At 44.0% G+C, this 12,854-nt stretch overlaps 1 protein-coding gene across 3 annotated transcripts in view; it reads left to right on the top strand.

Annotated features, from left to right (window-relative positions):
* mark1 (MAP/microtubule affinity-regulating kinase 1) overlaps positions 1-12,854 on the top strand; it is a 203,373-nt gene that overhangs the window by 177,581 nt on the left and 12,938 nt on the right. For 2 of the 3 annotated variants that reach the window (XM_060831446.1, XM_060831444.1), the window contains exons 15-16: positions 11,017-11,193; positions 12,010-12,270. In XM_060831446.1, the coding sequence (XP_060687429.1) occupies positions 11,017-11,193; positions 12,010-12,270 (438 nt within the window). The remainder of the gene's footprint in view (positions 1-11,016; positions 11,194-12,009; positions 12,271-12,854) is intronic. The other variant, XM_060831445.1, reaches the window with a different exon arrangement.

The following is a 12,854-nucleotide window of genomic DNA, read 5'->3' as shown; positions in this document are numbered from 1 at the left end:
AGAAATGGATCCATGCACCAGTGCCGTATGCCTACTCCACTACCTTTGGTCTTAATATCTAAATATACTGCCTCATACTGTCTAAATATCTGAATATACTGTCCAAAATAGTTATGCTCCCAATTCTGCAGGCCAACACCAAGTCCAAACAAACCGACCTGGAACAAAGAACATATCAGTCCTTGTGTGGAATTTGTATGGGTTGGAGTAAAAGGTAAAGTCCCTCCCATTCGGGAAGGCACCTCTACACATCCACTAGCCTCAACTCCTCACACAACTCCAGTAATTGTCTAGATTGCCAAGGTGCATCCGACAACCCTCTTGGCATTCTGTCTACCCCAGGGGTCCATGAGACAATTAAAGTCTCCTCTTATAATCGTATGGCGCACCCCAAGAGCCACTAATTTAGAGACTGCATCAGCTAAAAATTGCACCGGGGGACAGTAAACGTTCAGGATGCCATACTCTTCACTGCCTTGAGAATGACGAACTGTCCATACTCATCCTTGATTTGATCTGTCACTTGAAATGGGAGGTTCTTTCGTGCCAGTATGGCCACTCCTCTGCTTTTGGGGTTAAAGGAGGAAAAGAACACCCTATTGTACCCCCTGCTGCAACTTCAAATATTCCCTGTCAGTCAAATGTGTCTCTTGCAACAGCACAATGTCAACCCTTTCCTTCCTAAGATTTGAGAGCACCTTTTCCTTTTTAATGGGGGAATGGCTACCCTTTATATTCCACGTGCATCACCTGAATAGATCACTAGCCATGACTGCACACTACAGCCCGCAGTCCTCCAAGAGGAAGAAGCCATTCAATGTGCAATGAGTGAAGAAAAAACAGACTTTATCAAATCTAAAGACTATTCCTAAAAACTCTACTAAAACTAAAAAAAAACTCTACTCCTAACTTGAACAAATAAATACAAAATACACAAATCTCCAGTGATTTTTTTTTTCCCCCTTGCCCATCGGGACCATTCAGTCCCAACCTCACAACCATCCAATCACCTTTCAGTTAAGACCATGCCCCAAGCCCAAGCAATGATAAAAACATATTATTTAGACTCTGACAAGTTAACAATGGACCCCCACCCCTCCCCCTCTACATCTCAGCCCCACACATCTTTACATCAAAGGAGTAACCACTCCTCACCAGCAAAACTGAACAATAGAATGACTAATAACCATCAAACAGATATAATATAAAACATATCGGATTTTACACCAGAGCAATACTAAGCCTGTAAAGCCCGAGAACCCAAAAGCAAAAGAACAAGGACAGAGAAGATTTTTTAAAAATTAAGCTATTATCCGCACGCATCTTTTCCTCCTTCCCCCTCGCCCAAAGTCTATCTTTTCAGCGATTTCAAAAATCCTTTTACTTTTTCCACTGAGTCAAAGTTGTAGACAGCTCCCCCATAATTGAAACATAGTACTTCCATGTACCTCAAAGAATGTTGAATGTTTAAATCTCTTAATTTTTTCTTTACATTATCAAAGGTCTTTTTTTTTCTTAATTATGGCCCCAGAAAAGTCATGAAAAAGCATTATCTCTGAACCTTCATAAGCCAAAGCCTTGGATCTCCTCCCAGTCTTCTGGCTGTTTCTATTATTAAATGCTTTTCTTTGTAATGCTGGAGTCGCACTAGGGCCGGGCAGGGGCGCTGGGCTGGACTGGACTGGACCGGACCTGCCCATTGCGATCCAGTGGGCCCGTTCCACACTCACCCGGCCTGACTCGATTTCCAGTCCCAGCAGCTCAGGAAGCCACCTCTCAAGAAAATCAGCAAGTTTTTCACCTTCTTCATTCTCCAGTAAGGCCAAGATCCATAGATTTATTTTCCTCCGACCACAATTTTTGAGGATGTTTACTTGTTCCTGCAGGCCACGATCCTCTGTTCCACCACTTCTACGTGCTGATCCAAAGCCCGGATCTCTTTTAGATTAGACTTAGATTAGACTTACAGTGTGGAAACAGGCCCTTCGGCCCAACAAGTCCACACCGACCCGCCGAAGCGCAACCCACCCATACCCCTACATTTTACCCCCTACCTAACACTACGGGCAATTTAGCTTGGCCAATTCACCTGACCTGCACATCTTTGTGACTGTGGGAGGAAACCGGAGCACCCGGAGGAAACCCACGCAGACACGGGGAGAACGTGCAAACTCCACACAGTCAGTCGCCTGAGTCGGGAATTGAACCCGGGTCTCAGGTGCTGTGAGGCAGCAGTGCTAACCACTGTGCCACCGTGCCGCCCACTTGTTCATGCTTTGTCAGCATGGCAGCAATTGGTTCTAGTCCTCCCTCGATTTTGTTTCACGAAGTTTTGCAAACTCAGTTCGTATATGCTGTTGCTCCACTGAACTTAAGGGCACCGCCATGGCTGTCAAGGTAACGGCTGCAGGTGTGCCCGACATAGTAGGGGAGTGCCCTGCCTGCTGTGCTGCCTGTGCTCCCTTTCCCTTCGATGTCTTCATTTCAGCTCCAAATCTGTCAAACCTTAATTTAAAAGGACTCTAGGTCTTCTACCTACTTTACGTTATAAATTTCCCTTAGGGATGGCCGGGAGGGGAGGGAGGGTGGTGGTGGGTGGGGCATGGCACAGAGCCCAACACAGCAGACTGTTCAGACTGCCCCCTTCTTGAATACCCTTGTGTTTTGTTTCTTAAACCAACTGATGAGTAGCAGTGATGCAGGAACTCATGAAAAGCTATAATGAGGTGCAGCAGCTTTGGATTCATCAAAAGCAAATGAGAGTGAAATGCCGTACTATTGAGAAAAAGCAAGGGGCATTTAATTGAATGAGACAATTATGGGAATGCACAAGATGAGTAAAAATTAAAAAAAATTAGCAAGAGTGGTTTTTGAAAAGAATAAAGGTTGATGAAATAAATGGAAATGCATTTTGCTTTTGTCTTTGCAGGTAATTGAAATGTAGTCAAGAGCAAACTATTTCCATATTCAATTAGAAGCACTATGATTGAAAATACCTGAAATACTTGTTCCATGAAGCAGACTTGATTCTCAGTTTCTCTACTCGCTAAATATTTAAATGCTGCTTGTGTCAACTCCATATAAATCTGAAGACTCCGGTTTTCATAATCATACTGCAAAATGATAGGGCAATTTTCTAATTTTTTCATTTGTAAACTGGGGTGTAAAGGGGGAAAGTAATATTCCTATCCATGTTTGCTCACGTAATGAATTTGTAACAACATGGTGCGATTCAAAAGGTTTGTGATACTGAGAGAAAAAAAAGCTAGGTGAATTGCCATCCAATTTGTTTAAAGAGGAGTCAGCAGACAGAAGAGGTAGAGAAGCTGAGTGAGCACATCCAGCAGGTTACCACAAACATCCTCTTTCCCCATAACCCTTGATACTATTCATGACAAGAAATTCCATTTTTTTTTGTTAAATATATTAAGTGACTTCAATGTATGGTAAAGAATTTCACAGATTCTCCACCCTCTGAGTAAAGAAATTTAGAAATAAATGGTCTCCCATTCTCTCTTCACAAACAACCCACACCCCAAACAAGAACAAGGGACCATCATCACCTCATCCAGTCTGTCCAGCCCTGTCAGAACCTTTTAACAAGATCCTTACTAATTTTTCTAAACTCTGGGAATATAGGTAGGCCTAGATGACAAATCTCTCCTTGTATAACAAAACAATCATTCTCATAAAACTGTCTCATGAACCTTCCTTGTATTCCTTTTATGGACAAGTGTATATTTTCTTAGCTAAGGAGACCAAAACTGCACATAATATGCTAGATGTCATCTCACCAAGGCCCTATACAGCTGCAGCACTTCCCTACTTAATCCCACTCATAACGAAGCCCAATATACCATTTGCTTTTCTAACTGCTTGTTGTATTGTTCCTTGCTTCTAATGATTGATATGTAAACACACCCAAGTCCTGTTTTACATCAACATTTCCCAATCTATCGCCATGGTTTCCATAGTCGTATTGTAAAATGAAATAAAATACTCTGCCGTTCTTCCGACTGAAGTGGATATCTTCACACTTATCCACATTGCATGGCATCGGCCAAAAATGTCTGATAATTCAACTTGTCTAAATCACCTTAAAGGCTTTTTAATTCCTTCTCACAATTCAAAAAGTCTCATTATGTTTAACAAGTATTTGGAGTTCACTTTAATGAAAGTATCAGTGGGTTGATAAAAGAGAAACACTAAACAATTGTGCTGTCTTTTTTTGTTTTTTTAAATGCAATGTGGAATCCTGAATTTTGTGAATAGGAGAATCAAGCAAAAACAAAGTGGTAACACTGAAGTTTCAAAAGTTATTACATCACTTGCTCCAACCGGCCGTGAATTTCCACTGGTATTCTCTCACCTGCTTGCCATATCTTTAGAAGAATAACCAGAGAAACCCTGGAAGCATAAATAATGTTAACACAATTTTCTGGGGTTTTTTTTTGCTCCTTCGAACTTAGAGTAAACAATGTTCGAATTGTTTACTTTTATATGCCATACTTTAGGGAGGGTGTCCAAGCCATTAAGATTGTTAAGAAAACATTCATTTCAGCTGACATGTGGAATGAGAATCCTAACATGGAAAATCCAAAGATAGTGGTGAAAGCAGAATCTACAATCATTTTAAAAAGGAAAATCAATAAATTGATGTGCATTTTAGGTGAATTGGCCATGATAAATTGCCCTTAGTGTTAGGTGCAAGTCTAAATGTAGGGGAATGGGTTTGGGTGGGTTGCTCTGTGGACTTGTTCCACACTGTAGGGAATCGTAAAAAAAAATTTGAAGAAGAAAATCTAGACAATTATGAGGCAGCCATTACCTGGGGAATGGGACTGAGTAACTCCACTTTGAGTCGAACCATAGACATAACATGCGAAATAACTACTTCCTATACCATAAAATTCTGTCTTCAATGGATCCAAAATTCTACTTTCAGTGAATGAGGGAAAAAGCGTTTTATTTAGTCTCAAACCATATGATTCTTTGCCATTGCTAATGTTTATCTATTGTTTGGTGTACTATGGTATACCGAGATGGTAATATATTGTGATATACCTGGGTAGTAATATGCTGTGATATACCTGGGTAGTAGTAGGTTTGGAGGTGTCAATGAGCAAAGAAATATTTGTAAATCATCACTTTTAATTTTGAGTGCATGCTGCTCAGTTATTCTTCTGGTCATGTGAGACCAATTTTCTTATATTTGTGTCTTGGTTTTGGAGTTTTGGAACTGAAATCTTGAGCCATGATTTGATTCCACATTCAGCAAGTACCATTCATAAAAGTACTAAATAATGGAAGAAAAACATTAACACAACAGATGTAACTAATGACATTTAAGGGCTAATCAAGGTAAGTAGCACTGTCAAAACAAACTTGGCAGAGAAGGTAGCGAAGTTTTCGGTGCTGATAAAATTAACTAAAAACAAGAATTTCAAGCAATACTACATTATGAGATAACGGACAATTTTTTAGAAGATTGCTAATAATGCTGCAGGACAAGTGGGAGGATATGTAATCTCTGTCCTGAACGAGGTAAAGCAGTTGACTTTAAACATGAAACACTACTGTCAGTTGTTTCATCTGAGTTATAAAGGGTAGTGACAGAACAGAAAGGACTAAAAGCTACATTGGTATATGCAGTCAGTAAATGTTTTGAGGTATTGTATGTTTTGTTCTATTCAGATCATGTATTTTTTAAATTCATTTTGATTGACAAAATTGTTAGGTCTTAAATCAACTGGTGGAACCAATAATAGAAGTAAATTCTGAAGGGTGGCCCTATTTTGGCAATATAGCTCTGCCACTGCAATTAATGCCTGCCTCTCGGTGTGCAACTAGAGAACCAAGACCATTCTGAAGGTGGCTCTGTTGTCCCTCTACAAATGTTGCCTGACCTACTAAGTATTTCAGCATTTTCTGTTTCTATTTCAGATTTCTAACACCAACAGGACAGGTTTTCAAATTCTGAAGTGGCATCTGTTTCTGTTCAGTGTCACTATTCAAGCTGTTTTACAACAGCTTGGTTAGTTTTGGTGTGTAAATTTCTGGGTGCATAGTGTGCTGAAATAGGCCACTCATATAGGCAGTGGCAATATTTTCTTCCCACCTGTAGATGAGTGGCCTACAATCTATGACAGTGTGGTGGAGATGGTGGATTAGTGTAATGTCAATTGATTGGCAGCCCAGAGACTAATATTCTGGGGACACAGCTTCAGGTTTTACTGTGACAGCTGGTAAATTCAATGAATACATCAGGAACTGAAAACTTGTCTCCATGACGGTGACTGTGAAACTAGCGACAGTTGCCATAAAAATCCGTCTGGTTCACTTATATTATTTAGGGAAGAAAATTTGCTGTCTTTACTAAGCCTGGCACAGATTAAATCATGGATCCACAGCATTGACCTTGGGTCACCAGGAATATGAATTAACTGCCCTCTGAAAACATCTAGCAAGCCTGTTAGTTCAAGGGCATTTAGGGACAAGCAACAAATGCTGACTTTGCCAGCAATGCCTACATCCCATAAAATAGTATGTTTTGTTCTCAAAGAAGCTATATGCTGGTAAAATGTAGGAGCAGGTGTAACTGTTCACCCCTTTGAGTCTGCTCTGCCATTCAGTGAATTCTCAGCTGATCTGAAAAACCTCAACTCCACTTTCCTGCCTTTTCCCCCATAAACCTTGATTACACTGGAATATAAAGTTTAGCCTGTAAATTACTGAGTAAGCCAGACTTAGCCTGCCTGCTATTGCTAGGCAAATGTAAGTACTGCAAATGCTGGAGATTAAAGTCGAGAATGTGGTGCTGGAAAAGCACAGCAGGTCAGGCAGCATCAGAGGAGCAGGAAAATCGATGTTTCGGGCAAAAGCTCTTCAAGAGGAATGAGACTCTGATCCTTGGGGGAGGAGAGATAAATGGGAGGGGGGGGGGTTGGGGCTGGCAAGAAGTAGCTGAGGGTGCAGTAGGTGAATGAAGGTGAGGGTGAAGGTGATAGGTCGGAGGGAGGGTGGAGCAGATAGGTTGGAAGGAAGATGGACAGGTCATGAGGGCGGTGCTGAGCTGGAAGGTTGGAACTGGGGATAAAAGTGTGGGAAGAGGAAATGAGGAAATTTGTGAAATCCACATTGATGCCCTGGGATTGGAGGGTCCCGAGACAGAAAATGAGGCGTTCTTCCTCCAGGCGTTTGGTGGCGATGGAGGAGGCCCAGGACCTGCATGTCCTCGGCAGAGTGGGAGGGGGAGTTGAAGTGCTTGACCATGGAGTGGTGAGTTTGATTGCTGCGGATGTCCCGGAGATGTTCTCTGAAGTGCTTTGCGAGTAGGTGTCCTGTCTCCCCAATGTAGAGGAGACCGCATCGGGAGCAACGGTTATAATAAATGGCTCGTGGAAGTTCAGGTGAAACTTTGATGGATGTGGAAGGCACCTTTGGGGCCTTGGACAGAGATGAGGGGGGAGGTGTCGGCACAGGGTTTACAATTCCTGCAGTGGCAGGGGAAGGTGCTGGGAGGGAAGGGTGGGTCGTTGAGGGGCGTAGTCCTGATGAAGTAGTCACAAAGGGAATGGTCTTTACGGAAAGCGGATAGGGGTGGGGAGGGCAATATATCTCTGGTGGTGGAGTCCATTTGTAGGTTGTGAAAATGGCAGAGGATGATGCGAGGTATACGGAGATTGGTGGGGTGGAAGGTGAGGACCAGGAGATTCCGGAGGGGTGGGTTCGAGGGCGGAGGTGCAGGAAATGGATGAGATGCACTGGAGGGGAAATTGCAGTCTTTAAAAAAGGAGGCCACCTGGTGTGTTCTGTGGTGGAACTGGTCATTCTGGGAGCAGGTGCGGTGGAGGTAGAGGAATTGGGAATAAGAGAGAGCATTTTTACAGGAGGCAGGATGGGAGAAGGTATAATCCAGGTAGCTGTGGGAGTCAGTGGGTTTGTAGAAGATGTCCGTGTTAAGTCGGTCACCGTTGATGGAGATGGAGAGGTCCAGGAAGGGCAGGGAGGTATCTGAGATAGTCCAGGTGAATTTAAGGTCGAGATGGAATGTATTGGTGAAGTTGATGAACCGTTTAACCTCCTCGTGGGAGCACAATGCAGTCATGCAGTGATGCAGTCATCAATGTAGCGGAGGAAATGATGCCAGTGTAACTACCGAAGATAGACTGTTCCATGCAGCTGACAAAGAGACAGGCATAACTGGGGCCCATGCAGGTGCCTATAGCTACCCCTCTCCTCTGGAAGAAGTGGGAGAATTCAAGGGAGAAATTATTGATGGTGAGGACCATTTCAGCCAAATGAATTAGAGTGTCAGTGGAAAGGTACTGGTGGGACTCTGGGAGAGGAAGAAATGGAGGGCTTGGAGGCCCTTGTCATGGTGGATGGACGTTTTTAAGAATTGGATGTCCGTGGTGAAGGTGAGGCGTTGGGGGCCAGGGAAACAAAAGTCTTGGAGGAGGTGGAGGGTATGGGTGGAGTCCCAAATGTATGTGGAGAGTTCCTGGACTGGGGGAATAGGACAGTATCAAGGTAGGTGGAAATGAATTTGGTGGGACAGGAGCAGGCTGAGACGATGGGTTGGCTGGTATAGTCAGGCCTAAAAATCTTGGGCAGGAGGTAGAATCAGGCGGTGCACGGTTCCCGAACTGAGAGGTTGGAAGCTGTGAGTGAGATCCCCTGTGGTGATGAGGTTGTGTACGGTCTGGGAGATGATGGTTTGGTTATGGGAGGTGAGGGGGTGGTAGGAGGTGGTGTCTTCAAGTTCACGCCTGACTTCAGTGGTGTAGAGGTCAGTGCGCCAAACTACCACTGCACCCCCCTTTGTCCGCCGGTGTGATGGTGAGGTTGGGATTGGAGCAGAGGGAGTGGAGGGCTGCGCTTTGAGAGGATGAGAGATTGGAGTGGGTGAGTAGGGTGGACAGGTTGAGGTGGTCAATATCACAGCGGCAGTTGGAAATAAAGAGGTCACGGGCGGTTAACAGACCGGTGCAGGGTGTCAGGTGGATGTGGTGTGTTGGAGGCGGGCAAAGGAGTCCTTAGAAGGTGGGCGAGAGTCTTGATGGAAAGTTCGGGAACCTCGCTCTGCGTGGTTCTACCTCCTACCCAAGATCCACAAGACTGGTTACCCTGACCGACCCTTCATCTCAACCTGCTCCTGACCTACCGAATTCATCTCCAAATACCTCGCTACTGTCTTATCCCTCCGGTCCAGCAACTCCCCACATACGTTCGGGGCACCACCCACACCCTCCACCTCCTCCAACACCTTTGTTTCCTTGGCCCCCAATGCCTCATCTTCACCATGGACATCCCAGTCCCTGTACACCTCCATCCGCCGTGACCAGGGCCTCCATGCCCTCCGTTTCTTCCTGTCCTGACATCCCCACCAGTACCCTTCCACTAACACTCTTAATTCATTTGACTGAACTGGTCCTCACCCTCATTAATTTCTCCTTTGAATCCTCCCACTTCCTCCAAATAAAAGAGGTATCCATGGGCATCCGCATGGGCCTCAGCTATGCCTGTCTCTTTGTCGGGGACGTGGAACTGTGTACCTTCCGCAGTTACACAGGCACCATTCCCCACCTTTTCCTCCGCTACATTGATGACTGCATCAGCACTACCGTGTTCTCCCATGAGGAGGTTGAACAGTTCATCAACTTCACCAACAACATTCCACCCTGACCTTAAATTTAACTGGACTATCTCAGACACCTCCCTGCCCTTCTTGGACTGCTCCATCTCCATCAACACTGACATCTTCTGGGGAAATCGCAGTCTTTAAAGAAGGAGGCCATCTGGTGTGTTCTGTTGTGGAATTGGTCCTCCTGGGAGCAGATGCAGCGGAGGTGAAGGAATTGGGAATAAGTGTTAGCATTTTTACAGGAGGCAGGGTGAGAGAAGGTGTAATTCAGGTAGCTGTGGAAGTTGGTGGGTTTGATGATGCCCTCCAGCGCATCTCCTCCACTTCCCAACCCTCCACCCTTGAACACCACACCTCCAACTGCAACAAGGACAGAACCCCCCTAGTGCTCACTTTCTGTATACATTGCATCATCCTCTGCCATTTCCACCATCTACAAACAGACCCCACCACCAGAGAGATATTTCCCTCCCCACACCTATCCGCTTTCCTTAAAGATCGTTCCCTTTGTGACTACCTCGTCAGGGCCACAACCCCCAAAAACCCACCTTCCCCTGCTACTGCAGGAATTGCAAAGCTTGCACCCACACCTTTCCCCCCTCACCTCCGTCCAAGGCCCCAAAGGAGCCTTTCACGCCCTCCAAAGTTTCATCTGCACTTCCACACATGTCATTTACTACATCCGTTCCTCCCGATGTGGTGTCCTCTACACTGGGGAGACAAGGCGCCTACTCGCAGAGTGCTTCATAGAACATCTCCAGGACACCTGCACCAACCAGTCCCACCACCCTGTGATCAAACACTGCAATTCCCCTCCCACTGTACCAAGGACATGCAGGTCCAGGGCCGCCTCCATCGCAAGTCCCTTACCACACGATGCCTGGAGGAAGAACGCCTCATTTTCCCCCTCAGGACCCTCCAACCCCATGGCATCAATGTGGATTTCACAGGTTTCCTTAGTTCCCCTCCCCTACCTTACTCCAGTTCCAACCTTCCAGCTTAGCACCGGCTTCATGACCTGTCCTGCCTGCCCACCTTGCTTCCCACCTATCCACTCCACACTCTCCTCCAACCTATCACCTTTACCCCACCTCCAACCACCTATTGTACTTTCAGCTACTTTCCCCTAGCCCCACCCCCGAGGCTCCCTGCCCCATTCCTGATGAAGGGCTTTTGCCTGAAACATCGATTTACCCGCTCCTCCGATGCAGTGCTTTTCCAGCACCACACTGCCCATTGTTGTTGTCATGTCAATTATGCGAAACCCAAACGTTACGTGAAGAGCCCTGATTACAAAGAACCACTTTGTTTGATCAGGTATTTTGTGTTACATTTTGGCTTCTATCTTTCTCTTTGCCTTGACCCATAAGCCTAACTGAAATGTCTGCTTGTGCAAGCAGTACTTCCACATCCGTCGCAAGCCCTGCAGTGTCATCTGGAGTACCATCAGCACGTCCTCGACACCAGAAATCCATGTCAGCCTCTGGGCATCCAATCAAGGTCACGCTCCCTTCCATTGAAGACGGCAGTGAAAGTTACCGGCCCAGGTCAGTATTTACAAGGTTCCAAGAATGGAGTGTGAAGTTCAGAATTTCCAAGTCCTGATGAAAACTTCTGTCTGACACAATTCTTCCACTCCCTCGTTGTTTCATTTTTTACTTTACCAGAGATTTACAACATAGACCATTTATTCTTAAAGTCTCTTGCCCTCCAAATTGAGGTTCAGTGGAAAGCTATATGAAAAACAAAAATCTTCATTGGTATTATACTGATGAAGAAAATTCAAATCCAGATTCACATTTACAGCTGGGAGTACATTTTATTTGAACTGAAGATTTTTTTTCAAAACATTTATAAAGTTCCTGCTATGGAGCGTCTAAAGTTTGCTGTTCTCACTGGGGGGAAATTGTGCAAATCTCTCCAATTTGAGAACATGAACTGAGTGAAAGCGACTAGACATTTGTACATAGATAAGTGTTTTTGTTATGGGAAGGGATGAAATGAGAATAGATTAAAAACACAAATTTATTGCCTCTATTCAACTCACTTGATGTTAATGCAACTAATGCTTTACTTTTCTGTACTCTTGTACTTTACTTATAGAAAGAAGTTTAATTTTATTTAATTCAGTTGAGCAACAATCCCTATATCATGCACTTATTAGGTTCTGTTGTAAATTTGTCTGTTTGCATAGATTTAATCTAAACGAAGTTGTACTCAATTTTTGCCTTACCTTGAAGAATGTGTTTAAAATCTACATTCTGAATAATATACTCTTCTCACATTGCAGAAACTGAGAGAGAAGCTTTTAGGAATTCATAACGAATTACAATTTATGTTTTGACTTTTGTTTCTGTACTCAGCACTGCAGCCCAAAGGGTCCCTGCTGCTTCTCCTTCTGCACACAGTATTAGCACTACCACTCCAGATCGAACCCACTTCCCTCGAGGAAGCTCCAGCCGAAGCACTTTTCACGGTGGGCAGTTACGAGAACGACGAACTGCCACGTACAATGGACCACCAGCTTCACCAACGTTGTCACATGATACTGGTGCCCTCTCACAAGCTCGAAGAGGAACTTCCACTGGTATAATAAGCAAGATCACGTCCAAATTTGCCCGCAGGTAAGATACTGAGTGATTCGAAATGTTCAATGATCTTTTGCGTTTTGAGTAGAAGTAATAAAAAGTGTATTAACTCCCCCCCCCAAACAGCCCAATGTCCCTCTCTTATTTACATAAAGAATATTTTATAGCAGGTTCACTGTCTTAGTTATAAACTGTTAACAATAGCTCCCTTGGTGGTGACTTGCGGTAATTGAATCATTCATCTATCATTATACTTGAGAGTAAGCGCGATGAATAAGAATGGGTATTTTGTTTCTCCTTCTCAATGAAGATTTGTTTTGATTCATGTAACTAGAATAAAAAATTCAGGTGAAGACACTGAGTAGCACAAAATTTTTTTTCTGGTCTCTGCTTCAGTTTTCTTTTCATATTTGTTGCTACTGTTAACATTTCATTCTCAAGTGAAATATATACTACTACTATCCTTTTTAAAACTCTTCTAACACAATCTCTGTAGCTTTATGAACTTTAGTGGACAAACCCCCACAGAATTTTCATATCTATATTTTTAAAATGATCTTCCTGTATTTGGAGATATAAAAATCAATTTATAGTGCAGTTTACCTCTGCTTTATAGCCTT

The sequence above is a fragment of the Hemiscyllium ocellatum genome, chromosome 10 (genome assembly GCF_020745735.1).
Source record: "Hemiscyllium ocellatum isolate sHemOce1 chromosome 10, sHemOce1.pat.X.cur, whole genome shotgun sequence".
NCBI classification, from domain to species: Eukaryota; Metazoa; Chordata; class Chondrichthyes; order Orectolobiformes; family Hemiscylliidae; genus Hemiscyllium; species Hemiscyllium ocellatum.
The sequence above is the reverse complement of the archived record's forward strand: the minus strand, read 5'-3'. Positions and strand labels throughout refer to the sequence as shown.